Genomic DNA, 25,035 nt, shown 5'->3' with positions numbered 1-25,035 from the left:
ATTTAGGGTGTTTATAGCATTTCAGACGGCCTTGGGCTTTCGAAAAGTTCCAGAGCGCTGCAAAACGTAGTAACATGATAGGCTGTCATCTCATCAGACTCCTTACTAACTAGATGTTTCTGCGAAACTTCTATTCAATGTTAACTGGATAAAATGTTTTCCAGCTTTCTCAGGGCTTTTTTCGAGGAATATTCTGACTCTCTAGGACATAACCATATTATAGATTTTGGAAGATAAGGAAGTGGTCATTAGACTCAACAAGATCAACGCTTAACAACGCTGATGTGATTTAGGTATGCTGAGTAAACATTATAATGATGTATTATATGAATACATGTTGCCATATTCAATACATTATCATCCCTTCATTATGTAACACATAACTAACGCTACATTTTAATAGTATATCTGATCAACAACCAGAAAAACAATCCACCTATTAACAAAATTTATCATTTTAAAGATCATCTATGTTCAACTCATAGATAACCATAGAATATATGAATGTTCGCCCTCTTTCCCACTTCAGAAATATTTATATTTCTTTAAAACCAATTTTATTTATTCATTCTTATTTTCATTACTGAGATGAAGAAAAAATTTATTATTGAGCTTTTCATTCTGTAATTCATTACTAAATGAAAGCAAACACATTTTTGAAAGTGATTTAGTTCGAACGCAGTTTTTAACTGTATGGACAACCTTCAATAATCGATTAAATAATTTGTATCGAGTTTCATATCTGACTCATAAGCGTTTATTTATTTATGAAAGGTCTAAGTATGGTAGCCTCATTACTTAAAAATTGATTTTCCTTTACTGTTAAATATTAATGTCACCAAACTCTCAATATGCATATTCGTTTGAAACTACGTTTATGGTTCCTACTGATAGTTTTCTATACAAACACTTTGTAAACACCGTTCTGTTTTGCAGAAATCACTGAATCAGTCAGTCATTGGATTATACTTTTCACTAGGATCAAACCACCTATGTTTAGTTCATTTGATCACATTCAAGATATTAATGCAAATAAAATTCGTTTGTTAACTTAGTGAATGGTTTAAAAGACATAAGAATTTGAATAATGTTTGCACTATCAATTAAATTACTATTGAGGTTCTCTTGAATACACAGATTTTCTTTTTCTGTAAAGATATCTATATCTATATCAGATATTATTTGAATCAGTGCAAGTAGATGTGTTACCCATGTATTGAGTTTTGACAAAATATGCTGTTCATTAGGAGTCATTCTGAGTAACGATAAAAATTGTTATTAAAAATTATTTATCAACCTTAGCCAATTATTAGCTATATTTTCAAATACTAGAATCGTCAGTCAGTCAGCAACAATGTAGAACTTCGTACATACGTACATCAGTTCGAGTTGCCATACCACATTAGCACAGAAATACAGTTGTCTACTCAAATCCCATAGTAGTAGAGGTAGCAAAATTGAAAGTAGTAATCGGAAAGATTAGGGTTTGAAGATGTTACTCAAGGAGTATAATCCAGTGAAATAAATTTGGAAACAGGAATAAAGGGACATGAAGAATTCAAAAGATTAAAATTTAGGAGAACACAAGGAGTGGATGTACCTGCACCATTGCAAATGATCATATAAGTTGATCAAATAAAATGTAAATCACCATCTACAGCTATACACTAAAAACATGCTTTTATACCATAATATAAAATTCCGCTCGATAGAGATAACATAACAGTTCACAATATCTCATCGGATAAAATATTTATCAACTTCTATTTTAAAAAATAAAACGAAGCATTAATTTTGTACAAAAAAACAATATCTTGGCATATTTATAAAATTTTATTAAAAAAATAAAAAAATTCATCATCTAGCCAAATAAATAATGGTCTAATTATGATAATTATTATTCTAAGGAATTTAACGGTTTCTTTGTTTACATAAAAGGAATACTGATATCTTAGAAACTAAATAATTTGTATTTATGTGCCTACTGAAATACTAACATATTTAGCATAACGTTTAAATGATGAAGATGATTTGTAACTCAGGTTGATATTGTGTTAGATAGTTGAATTGCCATGTCTTTACTGCTGTTATAGACAGTCGTGTGTCACCTCCATTTTGCGTACGAGTGATCTTTTCTGTTAGTTTACAATTATTGTGCTAATTCATTCTAATGGCCTTGTTTGTGATGGTTTGTCTTCCTAGCTTTTGTTGTATTATATAATAGTTTTGTCATAAACTATTGGTAAGAATTCTTAAACTAAGGTATGGTGCTTCCTAAAAATTTGCATTAAGATGCATTCAAATCATTTTTGTGTCTTGTGTGCTATTAATTAAGAAGGATAATGTGTCAATGGTACATCTTATATAATTTGAGAAACTGATCTAAAAACTTTAACGATCATTAAGTGGTTAGGTCGTTTGTTTTATTTATTCTTTAGTAAATAACTAGTTTATGTGGCATTTATAAAATATAAAAATAAAAGTACTACCAAGACATTTCTGAAGTTCACATAATAATAGGTGATGTGCGATTTTTACCATAAGTGTATCTCACCAGTATGTAGTGGTTTATGTTTTATTTGCTAAAGAATCTATCCGCTAGTATAAAGATGTTTTCTTTTGTAACCATGCAGATGAATGACAGACCTTCTACCGGAATAAATAAGGACAGCGTCATACAATTCATGAACGAGATAATACAATGAACAACATTAAAAACATTTTCGTATATATCTATTTTTATTTAGGTGATACATGAAATCAGTAAGACACAGTTCCATCTTTAGTTATTATTGATTCCAATCGCTATTTCATATTCCGAAAATGTAACTTTTCCATCACCGTTTAGATCCAAACGATCCATTATTTTCTACAACAGCAAAATAAATGTAAATCTGTACTGATAATGGTTATTATAATTCATTTCAATGTTTGCAACAGAATACGTCTCCTTAAAATAGAAATATATCCTCAAATATGGTTCTTATAGTGGTCAAGCCATTAAAAAGCAGTAGAATTGGAAATTTTTTTTTTGTCCTGATCTTGAACACTGTATCATTGTTTTCTAATATACCCACCAAAACTTAGAGGAGGAGAATCGAAGACAGTGTTATCGCCTTGAATCACGAAGGACTTAATTTTTAACTCACTAACGATCTCATATAAACACTAGAAAAGTTCTCAGAGCGAGGTAAAATGGTGCTCAGTACTCTATGGTTTCCTAAGGTCTGCGGGAGAAGATATTTTCTTTGAATGGGAACGACATGTTTCAGTCACTACACGAGATGCTTTAGGGTTATAGACAACAGCTTGTAATGATCTATTTTAGACTTTTGTCGCTAATCAATAAAACAACCAGGCAAACTTTATTGATACACTGATGTGATTTTATGAGAACCTTATCCAGGTTTGTTGTACTTTTTATTCACAATGAACATGAACAGAAGTTGGGCAATCACTCACCTTTATGAAGAAGCTTTACAGAAATCCGTTAGAAATGCTCCTAAATTGTGCTGGACTTCTCTCTTTCTGATTCTTATATGTTTTGACTAATCATAAAAGAATACTTCCGAATTCGAAAAACAGCTTATGTGTAGATCGAATGTGCCGCTAAATACATCGACCTATAAAGTCTAACACATAGATGTTACCCGATGATATCTGCTACCTTGTCAAAAAATGTAGCACTTGCATACCATAATGATTCAGTTGAGGCAGATTAGCTGAAACATTTGCTCCTTTCGGTTCTATCTTCCCAGGGAAGTCGTTTGGAGAATAATAAGACAAAAACCAGCAACTAATGTTCTGAGTCAAAAGTCTCATTGCTGACTGTACTGGGTTGTGATAACAGTAAGGTGTTTCCCTCAGTTAATTGCTATCTGTAACAATGTTGTCTTCTCACAGCTGAATAAAATGGCTAGAAAACGTCAAACATGAAAACATCATATATCACCATATTTCAAAGCTATACTCATAACTCTATTACTATAAGTGATCTCCTCGTTCATAATCCAATCACCCCATCAGCTCTTAGTATTTCTGCCGACCCACTATTACTATTTCTTGTATCCCTATGGACACCTATGTTAACTATTATAGGTTACCTAATTACCTACTTAGGCTTGTTACTCCTAGTAGAGGAGCATAGGCCGCTCACCAGCACTCTGGATCCAACTCTTTCCTGGGTAATCCTTTCCAGTTGCCATTCACCCTATTCTTGTCTGCTCCCGATTCTCGACGCAGTGTATTCTTTGGCCTTCCACTTTTCCTTTTCACTCCAGGATTCCAATCTAGAGCTTCCTTCGTGATGCAGTTTGGTAATTGAATGTATATTCTATCCACTTCCGACGTCTTTTCCGTATTTCCTCTTCAGCGAGAAGCTGGTTTGTCCTCTCCCAAAGAAGGCCGTTGCTGATGGTATCCGGCCAACATACATTGAGTATCTTGTATAGACAATTGTTTATAAATACCTGCAACATTTTGGTGATGATTGTAGTAGTGTGGTACGGGTTACTTATATCCACATAAGTAGTATGTTACGGTGGTCAGGCATAGAATGTATTTCAGTAGAAGATTGATAAGGAAAGAACGAAAACGGAACGCAGTTGGTATGAAAATGCATGAACAATGAAATCTGAGACAATAGACTGATATTTCAAAAAGGAACAGTGAAGTTTGAGACGATGGATTGATATTTTGCAAATTAACTACTCACTATATGGTTCTCAGATTTTAGTGAGAACCTCTGTAAATGCGTCCAACTGTCCCCATTCGTTTTCTGAAGGCTGAAAGCTCCGTACAGTAGAACTGTCTTGATGTTCATATAGAAGATCCCGACTTTATTGGTTGACAATTGTTTTGAGTTCCATATGATCTTCATTTGTACGCAAGCTACCCTTGTTTTGCCAATCCTCCCATTTACGTCTGATCCTGATCCTCATTGTTCATCAATGATGCTTCTCAGAAACATAAATGTTTCCACCTCTTCCAGCGTTCCTCTATCAAGTGCGATTGAGCTGGTGTTCTCCGTGTTGTATTTGAGGATCTTATTTTTCCCTTCGTGCATAATGAGGCCTACTGATGCAGAGGCTGCTGTTAAACTAGTTGTCTTCATCTTCATTTGTTCGTGTGTATGGGATAGAACGGCTAGGTGATCTGCAAAGTCAAAACCTTCTAACTGATTCTGAGCTGTCCATTGTATTCAGTGCTTTCCGTCGGATATCAAGGTCTTCACAGTCCAGTCAACCACTAGGAGAAAGAGAAAGGGAAAGAGACAGTAGGCCGCCGTGTCTGACTTCGGTCCTTACGTGGAATGCGTCTGTCAGCTATCCTCCATGAACAACTTTGCAGTGTAGTTCGTTGTATGAATTCCTTATGATGTTGACAATCATCTCAGATACTCCATAGTGTCAAAGACGTTTCCAATAATATTTACCTATTTACACTGTCAAATGTTTCTCATAATAAAGGACGTTGATGTATGGTGACGAGTTCCACTCAATGGATTGTCTATGTTTGGCTTTTGCTATTTGCATCACTTGTACCATATATATATATATATATATATATATATATATATATATATATATATATATATATATATATATATATATATATAAAAGATGATTTCATTGAATAAAAATAACTTCTGATGAATTGCTTCTAGTTTTTCAAAGAAATATTCAATGTATGTTATTTTATAATAAATATTGACTTATTAAATGGAATCATTTCATATTCAATTAAATGAACTATGAATACATTTAAACATTGGAAATACTAATAGGGTTAAACAATTATGAAGTAATAATCATGAAGTCAACTGATTTAAAAGAAATCTATCAAAATACGTAATGTTCTTTATTCAAGTACCACAGTATGAAGTTATTGTGTCTTCATCGTTTATGACTATGATCTTACTTACCGAAGTTTGAATGGAGTAGAAGATGAGTTAAACACGAAATTTCATGACCCCTTTCAAGAAATCAAGGTTTCGAATGTAGTAGTCGTAACTAGCAATTTTAACATTAAAGTCGATAAGCTAAGTCATAATGAAAAACACATTCATGTGTCTTATGGATTTTAAGCTTGTAATGGCTTAGTTTCGTTAATCAATCACCTTGATAACCGTTATTATATAAATCCCGATAGTGTTTGAAATCAAAAGGTAATAAGAAGCGGCGACTACAGTTTATTTGTGGATAGCACGAATCACAAAGCTACAAGCACATCGAGCGAATGTGAAGCAGAGGCGAATATGTAGGCTAGCGAATACAGTGGCAAATTTATAGTTTAATCGCATAAGGGCACAGTAAGGCAAACCAAAGGCTAAAAATTGAACTGGAGTGTATATATACATGGGAAAGAGAATGATTCATCTAGCGATATATTTAAGCTATCAACATTTAAGCTAGAGAGATTTGCGTAGGCTATCATGTAATCAAGCGTACACGTTAATACAGACAAGATAGTGATCATAATAGTACAAGGAAATATGCGAATTGTTCCCGTTTGAATAACATTGTCTTTTAAGGAAGTTTATAAAAGTGCTCCAAAAAATTTAACCATAATTGAAATTGAATGTAGATAATAGTGAACGTCTTCTGCAATTTTTTATCAAGTCCACATATCGCGAATAAAGACATTTTTAACCTGACAACTTCAACACCAATACAAAGTTGGACACAAATATAACATGCTGCCAGCATTCTAAAACGAGGATGCCAAAAGATGCAGATGGATTATCCACCAAAATGGTTGGTGAAAGTGGTCCGATCCAAGTTGTTGAGATGTTAGCGAGAGTCTGGACACTTAACGTAATCCTATCTGAACTGTCTCAAACTCTGGTCATCCGGGTTTGTATTAAATAGCCAAAAACCCTATTGTACCAATCACACAAGAATCAGTCTGACTAATTTTGTGTCCAAAATATTAGTGTCATTTATGATCCAGTGCCAATATAGGGCTCATGAAGAGCAGACACGAAAAAGGCAATAATGTATGTCATTGAGAAGCGTAAAAACGCAGGTACTCCTGGTCAAGTTAGAGTTTGCAACGAACTGTCACCAAAAATATCAATACCAAGTAGCGTTCGTCAGTAATGCCCACTATTCCCATTTTTACTTAAATTTGTCATCGATAACCTCTGGGCAATAACTTTCTATTGGACTAACATTTCGGAAATTGATCTCGAAAATAAGAGGTTTACTAATGGACTCGGAATGCGCGTATAATGTAATCGCCTTTGATGAAGACTGATAAAATACTGAGTCTTCCAATCACCTTCAGCAACAATGCAAATAAGTTAGATATGCCTTACTCTTCCTCTCAATAAAAAATAATACTTCTCAAGTGATTTGCCCTAACAAACTAACTAGTGATAGAAAGTGAAGTAGTTGAGTGTGCCAATAATTTCACCTTAATGTATAGCCTCATCAGTCATGATTGACTGGTGTCTGACAAAATCATGTATACAGAGGTCTGTGTTTGGCTTTTGCTATTTGCATCACTTGTACCATTGGTGAGTTGCCCATCTGTCAACCGAAAAACCAGTTTTTGAGTGATAGTTCAGGCTTTTCTACCTGATGGGTGTAGAACCTGACTGTTGAGAAGAAGGGATAATCTTTGGCTAGTACTATTCGATAATGTGTGTTTTCGAGACATCGATCACGTATGATAGAACCACCTTAATAGCAATACTGAAATGTGGAATAATGCACTGACTGAAGATAGAGAATCGGTTGACGAAGTGGTGAATTGTGATCGAGTGAGTTGGTTTGGACATGTGTTGCATATACTTAATCAATATCCATCTCAGTGAGTGATGTTGTCTGTCGTCGGACTAGGTTAGGTGAAAGATAGTGGATTGGACAAATGAAGACATGACATCAGTTCGTGATGTCGTTGACTGCTTCACTGAGTCATATAAATAGATGCTGACATCTTGATTTGATGTTCATGTTATCCTTATAACTAATGGTTTGAGACGTTGTGTGATAGTAACAACAACCAATAAACGAGTACTGTTGAAGCAGTAACAGTTTCTGTTTCAAATATACTCGCTTATATCGAGAGCATTCAGTGTTTCACTTGAACAATCATTCGTGATTCATTCTTTTACTATCATAAACTGACAGACATATTATATACACATGATAATTAAATGTTTTAATATGTGTTACTCACTAGATAACTGTCGAGTGAATAACATTTTAAATTCAGTAGTTAAGATTACGTGATATAGTGAACAAATAATTCAAATAATTGTATGATTCGAATGGCTTTCTCCTTAGTACTTATATAAATTTATAAATTATTTTTTGGCTTTAAACTTTCAAACATTTGTGGATAAATGAAGAGTCTCAATGCAGATCGAACTGTTACTTACCTTTATAACAGTTGAGGAAACCCCAGCTTTACTCAATCCTGAATATAATTCATCACATGAAATAATTCCATCACCACTTTCATCTAATTTATGAAATAATCTGATCAGTGCTTCTTTATTCGACATTGAATTTATTGGTGGTCTCTATAGTTTGCATAAGGTTAGAAATTCAGAAAGATTAGGAGATTTAAATACTATACATTTATTCAAATATAACTCCGTATTCACCATGCTTGAAAAATTTACATATATTTTGGGAAAAAACAGACATTAAGAAGTTCATTTAAAGTTATTCTGAGATCTGACAATGTCAGAGAATAATAACGAATATTGAGCGAAGAATTATTTCTTTTCAGTTAATTCATTTGCTTAAACGTTACAGTAGTATTAAAATTATTTTAAAAATTCACTAAATAAAATTGACTCTGACCATATTGAGAGATCAACAGTTTTTATCCAAGGGCATCTAGTTAGTTTTGATCACTCTGCATCAAGAGAATCCTCTTTGTAAATTGTCCTTACAGTTCAAAGATTCAGTTCAAAACGAACACTTATAATTTGTGTATAGTAGAGGCTCTAGTTATATACCATTTGAAGCCTAAACTTTGTATACAAAAACAGTTTGTCTAATCCTTCATTCTACAGTGGTCTTAATCTTACTTTCTATCTTCCAATTACTTTTTATAATTATTAACTAGTCGTTGTTACAGCATCCGATTCTTATATTCTTAATATTTTCACTCACTCATCTTCATTTGAAAATTTTCATTAACTGTTCAATTGATATCTGTTAACAATTTATGACACGATACAACTTCCATTTTTATTATTCACCATTGTTTTATTTAACTAGAGTTTACTATTTACAGCAACTAAATTAAGGAAAGATACGATTATACAGCCTAACTAATTGAAATCATCTACAAAAATATATTCGTAGCTAATTCATGTTTATTCTTCATTAATGACAATGCATTTATATTGTTATTTCAACTGATATCAGTTGGAGGATCGTTGAAATTTAGGCGCCAGTGAACCTATAATTTTTGTTGGTTTCGAACTCTATAGGATACTTATTGTTTAAATGAGACTTGTTGCATTGCTTTCATTTTCATTAACTAAATTATAATCTCTAAAGTTCTGACATATTTGTCTATTAAAATTTTTTACGAACTATATTTAATAATTTAAGTTAGCTGTGCGCACTGCTGAGGAGTCCTACACGCTTGGATGAAACGGCTGTCCAGTGCTTCCATATTTTCAGTAATGGTCTAACATTGATTGGTTCATGAGCTCAATAAAAAAATTTAGTTCGGGCGTTTCTTTCGGTCAAAAAACTAGAAGTATCAGTATGTTCACATCAATAATTCTCAACTACAATAGACATTTTGTCCTTCTGCTCACTTTTGGGAACGTGTCGAATAGTAAAAAAGATCACTTTACTTGAGCACAGTGTTAATCTGGTGCCTGGAGTTAATCAACGAGATCAGTTAAGAACTTAAAATAACTTATCATAAAATGTTCGAATTTTACTGATCAAACAACCGAACACTTTTTCGGTGTTTGTGATTTTAAAAGACCAAGAACTAACTTTTTCTTCACTCGTCATATTGCGTGAAAACATTAATAATAATCATTTCACTTTTCTCCAAACCTTACACATTAGAAGATAACACAAAAATGTATGAGATGTAATTTCTACTTTAAAATACATAATTCTTAGATATGACCTCAATTCGTATTAAAGTGAAGTAGGGTTCAGTACAGTTGCATAATAGTTTAAAGTGAACAAACAAAACCACGATGTTAACCGTGAAGTGCGCTTTGTGAAATTTTGTTTAAAAGACCGGTTAGTAAAGCATTTACATCTGAATCATTCGTAATATTGAGTGTTTTTTACGATAATTTGCTAGATAACTACACTGTTAAACGATAACAGTTAATGCGGTATTTTATATAACCATATCCTTTGATAAATTTAAATTTATAAGAGGTAGTATATACGTACTTCGTCGATGGTTATTACATTTCATTTCAATTTTATTTACATTTCAATTTACTTTGCAACAACAGTGCTCTGTGACCAGATATTTGAGTTGTAAAATGGATGTCCTACCAGATAGTCTTACCAAATAGTTCTCTATTTTTCAGAATGGGGTTTGTAGAGATCGTATTGATTTTAATGGTTGAATTCATGGATCGTTCTGAGCGAAACCACTATTGAAAATCAGGAAGCAGTGAACGGGCGTTTTGTTCTAGTATGGGACTTCTCAGCAGTGCGCATCCTTTTTTATTCGAATCCAGGAACTTCGGTCTAGCTCTCGAACGCTTAACCACTAGACCAATGAGCCGGCATCCAATGGTGTTAATGTCTAACTTCGATCGATCCATGAATGGCTGCGAAACCATTCATGCATTGTCTGAGGTAGATGTCTATCCATAACCGACACGGATTGAACTCCACTGGTTATGGCGGACGGGATCGTGAACGCGCACTGTTGAGTAGTCCCATGTTGGAACGAAACGGCCTTCCAGTGCTTTCAAGTTTTCATTGGTGGTCTGGCTCACATCAACTCATGAATTCAACTTCTATATTCATTTATTAGTTATCGTGTTTGATATCTTTTATGAATTTTGTATGTTCTGTCGAAGATATACTTTGATAATTAGCCATGTCATAAAAATATACAGATACTATAATCTTTTAGTTATAATCGAAACACAAAAATGTTAGTTATATATACAGAGTTTGCCATTAATTTATATATTTTTTATTATATCATATTTAAATGACCATTTACTAATAGATATTGTTTATCTGTTAGTGATTTATTTATTCGCAATTACTATGCATAAATATCATTGGAAACTAAGCACATAGATACATTAATTCAAATATAGTCAATCGATAAATCGATTGATTTGTTTGTATTGGTCACCGTGAGATAAATTTTTTGAATGGAATATCCCAGTTTATATACTACTTATATAAATTAGTAGTTTTTTAAAAGTTACATATCTCTCTCTATATATATGTATATAATTGAATCTTTAAATATTTCATGAGCTAAAGGAGACAATTATTTTTAAAACGAAATTGTTTGAATAGAATCTATTTAAAATTTTATCACTTGTAAAATTAATTGGATTTGGAATCAATTATGTGAACACCCCATAATTTATTCAACGATGAATAATTAGTTGATTGAACCCAATTTTATTTTATTATATCTATTAGAATATATACATTACAAATAGTTTTTATTGATTGTTATGGAATATAAATGATTATGTAATATCAGTGGTTAAGATCATGACTCAGTTGAAGCTAGACCACCATAGAAATCCTGGAAGCACTGAACGACAGTGCACTGCTGAGGAGTCCCACAATAAAACAAAACGGCCATCCAGTGCTAACAGATTTTCCATGGTGGTTTAGCTTTAATTGACTCATGATCTTAACCATTGAAATTACTACAATCTCCACAAAACCCATCTGATTATGTAATAGTTAAGTCAAATAAACCTAAAGAATATAAAATGTTCTTATTTGGTAACAATATATAATGTAGAAACTGAATTATTAGTATTATATTGTAGATTTTTTATTTTTTATGAAGTGAAATAGTGTGTGGTAAACATTGAAATAGTAATGGAGATTTGTAGTTTATGATGAAAAATGATAAATATAGAACATTGAATTGAATTTTCAACATGATTTATGATTAGTTGATTACTTAAATTAGTAATTTCGTCAAATATTTACTTTATATAGAAGTGATTGTTTGTTTATTTTATGACTGTAATAAATGTTAAGTGTATATTATTTATGGCTCATCCAGTACATAATTGTGTTTAATTTATGAATATAGTTGTTTGTTTTGAGAATTAAATAACAAATTGATATCAGTTTGATCACTCTTGGAAAATACAGGCGCTCTGAACAAATGTTCTCTCTTGATATAGGACTTGCCAATAGTGTGCATTTACTGTCTTACAACCATGGATTGATCCTACATGTGACCTCTAGAGAGCTAACTTGGAATTCAATGGTGTACATATCTAACCTCAATCAATTCGTGAAAAATTTACCAATCTGCATAAAACCCCTACACTAACATTAATCCTGTGATTTCTGGGGTTTAACTTTTAAATACAATTCCGGGACTTTAAGTGAAAAGCCCTGACTAGTAGAGTTCGGTGAGACTTTAATTTATGGATGACCATTGAGCGACGCCAAAATGAGCTTGAGAGTGTCCACCTTATAACTAGGACCAAATGAGGATTATAAACCAACGTGATGAATTAGAATTATGTTTTGCAATTGATGGCTACGGTTAGGAATTAGATTTAGGGCTTTCATCACGAAATGACATCAGATATAATGCCAAAACTCTATTTAGCCAAATGAATGGGTGAATGTCGCGCCAAAATCGCTCAATAATCTAAAGGTTAGGGGTTCGAGAGTGGGACCGAAGTTCCCAGGTTCAATCACCGGTTTAAGCGTAGTAAATACTCACTACTGAGGAGTCCTATATCGAGACAGAATAGATGCCCAAGGCTTCGGTATTTTCCGACTATGCTGTAACTAAGAGCACTTCTTAATTAATTTTATGAAAGTTTTATTCAATACAATTGGAGTACCTATGGAATTTTTTTACTAAAAGACAACATAGTATTCACGAAGAAATTCAGTAGTGTAATCATGAAGATTGATGTTACTTTTTCAAAAATAAATATGTTTCTTATAAATATTAGATTGTTAGATCGAATTCGTAATCATCAGTTGTGATAAAGATTTTTAGTACTCTAGATAAATACTGAAAAACTTGAGGTTCATATTATCATTGAAATGAATTATTATATATATCGCCGCTTTTTGTCTAATAGTGCTTGGGAAATTGCCATAATTATTTCACATTTGAAATGTAGCTAAGGGTTTATCACATAACAGTAATTTGACAATTGGGGCATTATATCATTGTATAGTTAAAATTAATAGACTAATAACAGTAATAGATCTCATAGTTATTAGAGTGAGACACAGCTAACAGATCAATCAATACTAATCCGATTCCTACAGACTATTGTTATCCCGTTTTACTCAGATAACTACTAAACAAGAAGCAATAGTTCGTAGAACGAAATCAAACAAAGTTTATTAGAAAATATAGCGCATCAACAATGGTTATTATAATATGGGTACTTTGACAGATATATCTTATGTATGAACTTTCTCCGTTGTTCCTAAAGACAGCTTTTAATCATCATCTAAGGTAGACATAATGAGACCTGCTTTCAGACTCTGTTAAAGTTACTTACTTTTAATTAATTAAATCTCAGAACGAATGAATCAGTAATCAAGAACCTCAGTTTTGGTCGGTTGTTTGTCTATGAGGTATTTTGACCACTGGAGTGAAAAAGATTGATGCCAGCAAAACGTGTCGGGAGATATTTTAATAGGAAAAACTTTAATCGTTAACTTTATAGGAAAATATCTGATAAATCACAATATTGAACGAGATTCTTTCAGACATATCTAATTCAGAGAACACCGTTATCAAGTGCGCAAGCATTCGACTCATATTCGTTGAAACCATGATAAAAAAATCAATTGGTCTTACTAATAACCTCAACTTATATACATTTGAATGATACTATAAGTTTATAAGCTTTAATAATGAGTTTATTAGTAGTTATGGTAACTTGCGTTTAATTTGATGTCATTAGCAACTTCATGTTTTATTGTGTAGCCTAAATAAAATGTCTTTGAATACTCTTGGTATACCAAGAATCATTCCGTAGTATTCACCATAACTAGTATGTTTATGATTTACAAAAAGATAAAACAAATTTAAATTTTTAATGCGTATTAACTGGAGAACAAAGACACACAGGCGTCATTGAAGTTTAATAATGGGTATTTGTATACAAGTTAAAACGGTTGCTACTATTTAAAGTTAGGAGATAAGTGTGTTTCGTTAATTATTAGTTTAGTTAATGGACTAATATTTTGTTAAGTCATTCACAAGATTATTCACGGTATTACTCTTACATTTTATGAATAATCGATAGTTAATATTTTTTACAGTATAGGATCGATAAATTGTAACTCAGTGAATTATTACACCTTGTTAATCAAAGTATTCTATCCATTGAATCGAAACAAAGAGTTCACAAACAATGTATCTTAATGGTTAACTATGCAACTATTTATATTTTTCTCTGTTTCAAACGGGATATTAGTTTATGACGCATTTATTTTTTGAATTTTTAAGGAACAAATTTAGTTAGTTTTGCAATAATAAGTTACTACTCATGTAACTATAGATGTTCAGAGTTCACATCTTACTGCCTGTTACAATGTGTATAGTAAATTATGATCATTACAAATAATAATATTCTCGTAGGTGACTTTTGTTAACAGCGCAACTACAATTCTATTTGTGATTATTTGGATTATCCCGTTGTTGATATTTTTAACCGAAAGTTGATCAATCTTGGTTGGCATATGTTCATCGTGTGCAGATTGCATGAACTTAGTCATTATGATACAGTCAGTCAGCTACAATGTAGGACCAGGCACATACATACATCGATCCAAGTCGCCACACCTTATTAGCACAACAAGATGGACATCAAATTCATAAAAGTAATTACTTCAATGGTAGTAATATATAAAAGAAAGATTGTATATAATAATACAATACAGGAATAAAGAATTATTTTGTAGAAACAAAGCTATAATGCAATTTTAATCTCGCTGTTTAAGGGAGGACAATGAGTGTATACACCAACGCCATTGTGATAGATTCTGGGCCATGTCACCCAGAGTTCCCAACCATTTGTTTCGACAGTCATTGGCATTCAAGTTGCGCGTTTCGTCCTATCTGGGGCTGGTTAGCTAGGTGTACGCGGGTTCAGGAGTAAATACCAACTCCGGGATGCAGTTACGTGTACCTGACGAGTCCTAAATAAGATGAAACTCAAGTCTTCGAATCCAATGCAATGTGCAATGCATCTATTCTATGCTCGTCCGATTACAGTTTTACAGATATACAGGAACATGGTATATATTTGTGCGAAAACTTTGCTAACTGATTCATGCAGTAAATAATTCAGTGGTTGAAAAAAGGTCTATAAGTACATGGAGAATTTCTAGTGCACGTTTTTCTTATGATATGTATACTGTATTCGCTAATCAAGATATAACATAGCAAATTTGTTAGGGTTTAGAAATTGTCGACTATTAATTATTCTCATCTTTACTTTTAAGAAAGAACAGAAACTTGAACTATCGCCTCCATAAAATAAAATTTCCTATTGGCTGACAAAGCATTTAAACAAAACGATAGAATATAATCTCCGTTACAAAACATTGGTTACAGTACATTCTATAGAAATCTCGTAAAAATACACTAACCAATTTTTGAGTTGCTTAAAATTAAAAAGAATCCTTTTCAGTAATTTAATACAGTTTTCAATTAAACAAAACTTTGGATATATATTATTTGTCTGAGATCAGAAATCATTAGAAAAGGTATTCAGATGATGGTTTAGTTGTTTAGATGATGAACCGAAACTGAAAACACAACTCTAGATCAAGAAGGGTTTCTTACTATACACCAAGTGCCCGAAATGGGAGATATTTAGTTTAACAACACAATAGATATCAGCTAATTACGTTTATTTAAATGATCACAAATCACTTTAAGTATGCTCGCGAAGTTTTGTACATAAAAGGAAAAGTTGGAAACACAGCTGAAACCTGAATAAATAAATATCTGGCTAAACATTTACAGTATGATAGGTTTATATGGTTCAGGGATTCGAATTTGATTAGTTCATTTAGTAGAAACGACAGGAAAAAAGAACCTACTTTCAAATGAATGTTGTTATGATTTTAGATTTATGATATCTAGCTCAGTGATTGCCATATTTTTTTAATCATAATGGTAATGACACTAATCATTTTCTTGAATATCATATTTTTGACTACATTAAATGATTCCCAACATCAGATATGCAATATTTTGAGCAAATTTATTGATTTATAATTATTTTGCTCATGAACTAAATGTGCACAACTATTTCAAACGTTGATCAATTATCATTTATCCATAACAGTTTATTATCGGTTTTACTTCCACAACACATTTTTTCGTTATCTAATATTTTTTTGATGCACTAATTCCATGGTAAACGCTAGTTCTTTCTCCAAGGGATAGAGAAGGAAGAAATCATTTAATACTTCGTTATAGTACCTATTATTTTTTCAGTTATTAAATTTGCGATGGGTTATAACATTTTACTAAAGTTCATGTGTGTATACAGCTGAAGAACGGTTAATTTTAAACAAACTAAAAAACAGGAAAATTCATAATAGTAAACACACGTTTAAAAAGTCGTGTCCTAGAGATCAACGTAGGTCACCATGTCTTATTAAAAATTTGAAAAATTGTCATATTGTGATTTAGAACAACATATATAAGCGAACAATATTATTTTCAATTAGATCTTCTTCAGGCTTCACTCTAATATGCAGCAATATTTGTAAGTATATACGAATCTATTAAACCAATCAAGGCAGTTTATGAGTCAATGATAACAGTGGAATAGATTACATAAATAAACATAATAAATGAAAAGTACAAATTGGTAATGTGGTGACAAGTATACTAGTTGTGATAAGAATAATAAAGGCTCAAATCAATGTTACATAATGGAAAATCGGTCAATGATTAGAAAAACATTGACACTAAAATAACATTCATAAAAATTATAAGATTATGCAATAAGAAGTGTTCAGAAAATTGGACCGTAAAACGTATATTTGAAAATAAAATAAAATGGTAATCTATTCCATTGTTATCATTGATTCATGAACTGCCTTGATTAGTTTAATAATTTCATATATATCACTGTATATTAGATTCATGCTTGATAAGGATCTAATCGAAAGCAATATTTTTCGCTTATATATCTATATATTGTTCTTACTTAAATAAATGAATGTGACTATTATAAAAACTGTACGATCAGTCCAGCCCAACATTTATGTTCACTTAATAATTCCTTGAAAGAGATTTTATAGATAACAGTCTAATTTATCTATGGGTAATTGATGCAAAATTCAGTAGCCACCAACTAGAATAAGTCAGTCGACGAAAATACCTTCTAACTTTACTTATCTTTCTTATATTTATAAACATTATCACAATGAAACTATATATTAATTCATAAAAATTCATATTCATTCATCAGAAACATTTCAAATATACAAATACATTTATCTACTTACTAAACTATTCTCTTCTTCTCAAATTAATATAAGTTCTGAGTCAAAATAATTTAATGAAGTGATTTCGGATAAATATCAGATAGTTTTACCAAGCATTTAATAAATTACCCACTAGATTTTATTTCGTTCAATGATATTTTGAATTACAAAATCATAAATTTAAATATATACCAATAGTATGCATTAGTTACTAAATATTGATTAGTTATTGTGTATAAAACTTTCTTATAGGTTAATATACATAGTAATATAGTAGATTATTGTTTTGAAACTTTCCGCTTATTCAATCATGTGATAAAGCTACATTTCAATTATTTAAGATGATACAATATAACTTCTAATTTTTTTTTTGATTTCTTTCTATTAAAAATAAATGATCATTTAAAGAAGACTCATAATTTAAGAAAGAGTGCATATAAAGTACAATCATTTTAATCACAATTATTGATCATTGAACTAAAAATGATACAATTTTTTTTGTTATTTTAAAAGACAAAAAAATTAATACAACCACAACAACAACAACAATAAAGATACAACATAAACTTTAATATGGTTGGTTAATTGTTTTCATAAGAAATACATAAATATGTAAACTGTGAAAAATAATTGTATTCATAAATTAGATGATACAAATGAATAGAATTCTTCAAAATTAAGTTTTCCATTACCATCTACATCATTTTCACGTATCCATTCATCTAATACGGAACGTGATACAGTCATGCCAGCTTCATCAAATAAAGATTGTAATTCATTAACATCAATTTCACCACTTCGATCTTGATCCATTTGCATGAAAAGTCGTCTCCATCTGAAATTACATAGAAACAAAAATGATTTACAGCTTGAAATTATGATAAATTATACCTTCGGTTTATTTTGGTTTTAAGTATTTTATAGTTATTTTCCAGTTTTCTCAAAACTTCGGTTATATTTACAATTTTTAGTCTCATTCTCTATTTGACCTATATAGCTTATGTTCAGCTTTCCACTAGACTTGATTTCAGCAACTTTTTTGACCCAGTTTTTATAATAATCATCAGCTGTGAGTTATTGGAATATGTGATATGAAGGCTACATCTTATTATCGGTGAAGTTCAACCTTATAAGTTGTGAGGTAGTAACTCACTGAAGACAATGTAGAACGATGGCGAAATTTGGTGGATTACTTGAGGCTAGACATTAGCATCGTTAGATGTCGGCTCATTAGTTTAAAGGTTGAGCGTTCGCGCGTGACACCGTAGATCCTGGGTTTGAATCCCGAGAGCAGGATCGCGGGTGTAAACTGCTTACGATTCCTATACTAGGACATACTAGGTCTAGCTTCAATTGAATCATAAATTCAACTATTAAAGTGCTACAATCTCCATAAAACACCTTTCTGCTAATCAATAAGTCAGTTTAAATTATACCAGTTTGTACAATTTGATATTTCAACTGGAATGTTTTTAAAATAAAACTATCACAAGTCATTCAGTGATGAGTTCGTTTGGAAATTATTGTAATAAATAATACTATAAATATATCCAAAAATGTATATACATTCTTGTCAAACATATACTTAAGAAATTTAGATATTGAAACAAAAAAACGAAAAGCAAAATCAGTAAGAAGTTGTAATAGGTTATCACTAGAACACATAAATAGGAAGTTCGGTCAGAAAATCTAGATATAATTATTACTTTTTTATATCTTCGTGAACACTATCAATATATAATTCATTGAAACGTATGATTTATTTTGAATCAGTTAATATTTATTTAGGTATATAGTAATATATGTCAACAATAATTAATTTTCCATTTTTTGGTAATTTCAATGTTCAATTAATCTTACGGAAGTTAGTCTTTGAATATGTCAATTCATTTCATATATCCAATTAATTTTCTACTTGATTTCTTTCATGTAATTATTATTATTATTTCATATCAATTGTTTTATAAACTTTTATTCAATTTTAATAGTTGAGATCATGAGTCGATTGAGGCTAGATCATCTTTGAAAATATGAAAGCAGTGAATGGTCGTTTATTCTTAGTATGAGACTTCTCAGCACTGCGTATCCATGAGCCCAGTCACGGGATTGACATAATATTTCAACTATTAAAATTACTATAATATCCACAAAACCTATTTTGTATGATTGTAAAAATATCTTAATAACAATTAAAGTAAAATGTATTAATAAATGAATAAGAAAGAAACTACACTTTAATTCTTAGAAATTTATGAGTTGACCACAAAATTATTTTTTTATAACATTGTACCCTTTTTACAATAATCTCATTCATTGATATAAATGAAAGTCAAAGTGAATTCAAAAAAAAAATATATATATATATAAGCGCATCTGTTTCTTTGAGTCTTGTCGTCGATTGAAATCGTTTGAAACATCTTCACGGATATGTCGAACGGACTGTTTATGGCAATGTTTTCTGCGTTCATTATTATTTTATCGTTACGGAACCGGTTTGCATGTCCCCTCTAAGTTCCAAATGCTCGTCATTATTTATGCCGTTTATATACATTTATATATATCTTAATAAAAAATGACTTACTCAGCCGCAGGTTCTTTATTTAATCCTAAAGCTATTTTAAATTCATCAAGAGTAATAAAACCATCTCGATTTAGATCTAGTTGATTCATGACTTGCTATTTAAAAAAGACCAGATAAATTAAACAAATAAAAATAAATAAATAAATTACATTACTGAAGACAAATTACGAATGTATATTTATTAATAAGGAAGTTATAGTGTTCTTGAAGTATCTGCTATTTAGAGTTTCAGTAGTTGTTTAATACTAAAATATTTTCTAATTTCACTAACATATCACAAAAGAAATATTTTTACTCACATAAAACATACACTCGTATTTGTTACATTCTAAATCATCTGGTCAGTTAATGATATATAATGAAAAAGATGGATAGTGGCTAGCAGTAGAATCCAAGGCGCGTGTTTCGTCCTATTTGGGACTCGTCAGCTGGATGTACCTGCATCCCAGAGTTGATGTTCACTTCGGGACTGATCAATTGACTTCCGAAATATCTGTGGGAATAATAAGTTAATTTAACTTCACCTCAATGCCAAAGCTGGTGGCTATCAGGACTCAGTAACTAAGTAGTTAACGCGATGGCGTTTGAAGTGAATGGTACTGAGTCCGAGTCTCAGAGTGAACATCAACTCTGAGGTGAAAGTACATCCAGCTGACGAGTCTCGAATAGGACGTAAAGCACATTCTGGATTCCACTGCTAGTCACTATCCACCTTTGCTTGGAATGCATGTAAATTGAGGCAATATGCATAGTATACACATATGCCAATAATTGACTGATCAATTGTAGTCCAAAAATTATATGTTTATTATAGTTTCTCAATGTAACCGGTTTATGAATGAACCTCTTCTGTACTAAACATATTTAACTAGAATATTGGAATAGAGTGATGTAGTAGATGCAAACAGTGATATATTTAGTCACTTATTATTCAACCTTTTATTAGTCCTTATAAAACTTATTTCAGATAAATAAAGTAATTGATTATTAAAATTAACAAATATAAGTGTTAGGTGCTTTATTTGAATGCTTTCAATATAACAAAGCAATTTTCACTCACTATAAACGATAATTTTAATTTATAAGTATAGACCTATGAACTTCTTATGATTAGTCCCAGTCTGAACGCTTAAGAACTAACATAAGTAATTTATTGAAGGATGAGATATGTATTTGCCCTATGAAGGCCGATATGAAGAGAAGAATAGTTAACGTACATCTTCAGATATTTAAAGTGTAAAAGCAGATAAATGATATTCTAATTCATTTCAAAGACAAAAAATTTACTTCTAGATCTTTCTTGAAACAAGATGAATCATGAAGAGAATTCATAATTGATATAAATTTATAACTTGATCTTCATAGTTGTTTCTTACTGTTGTTATTAGTATGGTGTAATTCAAATTGATTCAATTTATGCTACCTAGTGACAAATCTAGTCACTTCTGAAAACTGTATAAACTGTTCAAAATAACTGTTCTTCAAGTTTAATTTAAAAAAGAAGAAAAATTGGATTTTATCATTCGATTGTATCAGCTGACTTCAATTTGATTAAATAATGTACATCTAAAGAAATAACCTTATAATTACATAAAGAATAATAGTCGTATCCTTTACAAGGTCAAATGCAATTACTTTCGTATATAGGATATATGAACATTGGACATATATACTTATTCTAACTTACTTCGACCTTCGCCATGGAAATTCCGGCTTTTACTAAACATGTAGTCAGTTCCTGTCGACTGACAACACCATCTCCATTATTATCAAGCGCATTGAAAAGCTCCATTAATTCTTCAGAACTCAAACATCGAGGCATTACTTATAGGATATATGAATAAGTGGCTAGATGTTTTCTGGCATTAGAAAAAAAGAAATATTTAACACAACTTAAGATCTAGAGTAACTTCCTTTTGAAAATTTAACGAAAAGATAATCAAATTTACTGTACAAACACATAAATTCAACCATACTTTTTGTGTCAGAAGATTTGAGGAGACTGTAGTAATTTCAATAGTTGAGATCATGAGTTAATTGAGGCTAAACCACCATGGAAAATCTGGAAGCATTGGACGGCCGTTTTGTTTTATTGTGGGACTCCTCAGGAGTGCGCATCTACGATCCAGCTCGCGGGATTCAAAACCGAGACCTTTTTTGTTCTGTTCAACAAACAATCTTGTTTCACTTTTCAACTTAAGTGATTTAGTCAGAATTCAATATAAAACTGGTTTGCAAACAAAAACAGTAGATGTTTCCACTCAGTTCATTTTAATTAATTATTGACGATTAATTTATAATTTAATATTGAAACTAAAGTTTTGAGGGTTTTCTTCCAAAAATAAGATCCTGATTGGAAGAACACGTTAATCAAAATAATATTTAACTGTGAATAAACAAAAGTATTGGTGTCAAAGGGTATAACATCATTATTCAACGTTAATAAAATGTAATTAATATGACATTGAATATGAAGTTAAAATAAGGTCTTTATTATCATCTTTTTTAGTTAGCTGACTAAATACGTCACTTTAGATGATTTATTGAGTTAAATTTTTGAAATGATAAATTGGAGAACATTCAGACTAATTTGAACTGTATCCAACTAGTTTAATTTTGTATTAAGAGATTTGATTGGGAAAAATTATTAATTATCCTAGAAACGAAATTTGGAAAAAAGTTTCCTAAGAAAGACTGTTAATACTGAATAGGATTAAAACGTAATTCAGATTGTATATGATCAGATCATAATTTTTAACTGGATTTCACTGATAAATTCTACTTAAAATATAGTGTCTGTTTATGGTTAATTATAAACTAAACCACCAGAAAGTGATAAATTACTCCTCGTTGAATAATAGAAAAAGCTCTTTCCTATCTGAAGTGAAAGCTGATGACGGTGCCTAAAACACTGATAACATCCAACTCAGAAAACGTAATACTATCTATCTTATTTAAATATCGTAATTTCACAGCATATGAGATTACAAAAACAAACCGTAACATAAGTAGTAAAGCGCTGAAACAGAGATCATAGTATGGTAGTTATCGCCTACAAAGAAATAAAAAAAATTGCAATTCAGAAACACGTTTGTTTATCTATATCGATCATGATGAGTTTTAATTTTACTAAAGTCTCTTCGAATTAAATAAGTTATAACCAAAGATGATGCATTGGCTAGATTTGACAAACAACAAAATTACTTCTGGAAGTCTGAAGAACAACATCCCCCAAATAACTCTAGATTACTTAAAAACTGTTATGTATGCTCAGTTATCAGATTAACAATGAAAATATTGTCAACTTTAAAAGATCACATATCTGTTAATGATGTTAGGTTAGACCACAAAAGTTTAAGTCATTCAACTCCATTTTAATGATAAGGTATGAGGTTTAGTTTAAGCAACTTTTAAATATGTTCCAATGATTTCGTGAAATGTAGGATACATAGATTTTATTAGTTTAAAGTTATGATGATAAGATGGTCGAAAATAAATACTCTTATTGGTTTGTGACTATTTTGATATTTGGTATGATTAGAGCATAGGATGTAAATTAAAACCAATTACTCAGTTTTCCCATATGGTACGTTCATTAACAAATTAAATGAAAAAAATGTTTCATAACCATAAACAAGGGAACCCTGCTAGGATCAGTTCACTAAAATTACAAACTATGAATAAACATTTGATAGTTTAAGGAACCTATTTGAATGAAAATCTTATGACAATATTCATGTCATGAAAATGATATGTTGCCTACACTTACTGATGAAAATGTAGATGAGTTAATAATCAACTTACCAAGAAATTGTAAAAAAATAACCGTGATTTCAAAACCCTTTTTGATCACAACTAATTGCTTTTTATCAATACAAATTACTGAAAATAGAGTCTCAGATTTCTATCTTAGAAACAAGCGCAGTTGTTTGTTTAGTAAGCTGTCTAAAAAGCCACCAATCATGTGATTCTTAGAATGACCTTGAAGTGTTAAAAACTCAAATGAGTGGTTAAAACTCAATGGCCTTAGCATGCAAGCAATATTTAATTTTAGTCATCATAATAGTGAAAATCTGTGTATTTAAGCGCGTAGGTGGGTATCTCCAACTTGATTACTCTGCTAACATCGAAAGTACTTCTCTTGAAATGATTTCCAAATAAAAGCTAAAACAAATAGATAAGAACAACTAATACACTATAAATAACTAAAAGACATTTCTTAAAGCTTACAGTTATAAGGTAGACTAATACTCTTAATATACAGTCGTATATGGTTAATAAAAATTACCTCAAAAATATGACGACTACCCCAGTCGATAATGCTCTCATTGATATATATACATATATCGATTTGTACACACATTTGATTATTATTAAGGGAAACGTCACACTTATGAAATTACAGCAAAATTTCTTGCTACATGTTATACTGAACATAATTCATTATAAATTTAATATAAGAATATCATAACCGAAATGAATATCATATTGACGTAAATCAGTGTTATACTGAATAACACAGCACATTAAGAACGAAAAAATAATAAACTGAATAATTATCACACTAACTAAAAATTAAAGTAGTATTGAGCAAGAACCACAATGAGTTAGTAATGTAATTTTGCATATTTTTTATCCCGTCATATCAGAATAATAATGATAAATCAGTATTTTCATCGATAATAATTAATTAATTAACTAATCGACTAATGTTTACACTGAGTTTGTAAATTTTATGGTCTTGTGGAGAGTTTGGGTTACTTACTGAATAATACCTTGGAAAAGGTA

General features: G+C 31.0%; 1 protein-coding gene across 1 annotated transcript; it reads right to left on the bottom strand.

The window, feature by feature from the left end:
• Window positions 1–2,605: 2,605 nt before the first annotated feature.
• Window positions 2,606–24,701, bottom strand: MS3_00003753 (uncharacterized protein). Its single transcript, XM_051211614.1, has 6 exons — window positions 24,052–24,701; window positions 21,935–22,106; window positions 20,248–20,342; window positions 17,688–18,501; window positions 8,387–8,530; window positions 2,606–2,869 (listed from the first exon to the last, which is right to left on the bottom strand). The coding sequence occupies exons 2-4, from the start codon at window positions 22,067–22,069 to the stop codon at window positions 18,303–18,305; spliced, it is 429 nt and encodes a 142-aa protein (XP_051071696.1). The 5' UTR covers window positions 22,070–22,106; window positions 24,052–24,701; the 3' UTR covers window positions 2,606–2,869; window positions 8,387–8,530; window positions 17,688–18,302.
• Between the last annotated feature and the right edge of the window lie 334 nt (window positions 24,702–25,035).

Source organism: Schistosoma haematobium, chromosome ZW (assembly GCF_000699445.3).
Source record: "Schistosoma haematobium chromosome ZW, whole genome shotgun sequence".
NCBI classification, from domain to species: Eukaryota; Metazoa; Platyhelminthes; class Trematoda; order Strigeidida; family Schistosomatidae; genus Schistosoma; species Schistosoma haematobium.
The sequence above is the reverse complement of the archived record's forward strand: the minus strand, read 5'-3'. Positions and strand labels throughout refer to the sequence as shown.

Coding starts and splice junctions, on each gene's coding strand:
- MS3_00003753 (XM_051211614.1), bottom strand. CDS start 22,069: ATGCCTCGATGTTTGAGTTCTGAAGAATTAATGGAGCTTTTCAATGCG. Junction 20,343..21,934: donor TTTCCATGGCGAAGGTCGAA/GTAAGTTAGAAT, acceptor TTTTTTAAATAG/CAAGTCATGAATCAACTAGA. Junction 18,502..20,247: donor AATAAAGAACCTGCGGCTGA/GTAAGTCATTTT, acceptor ATGTAATTTCAG/ATGGAGACGACTTTTCATGC.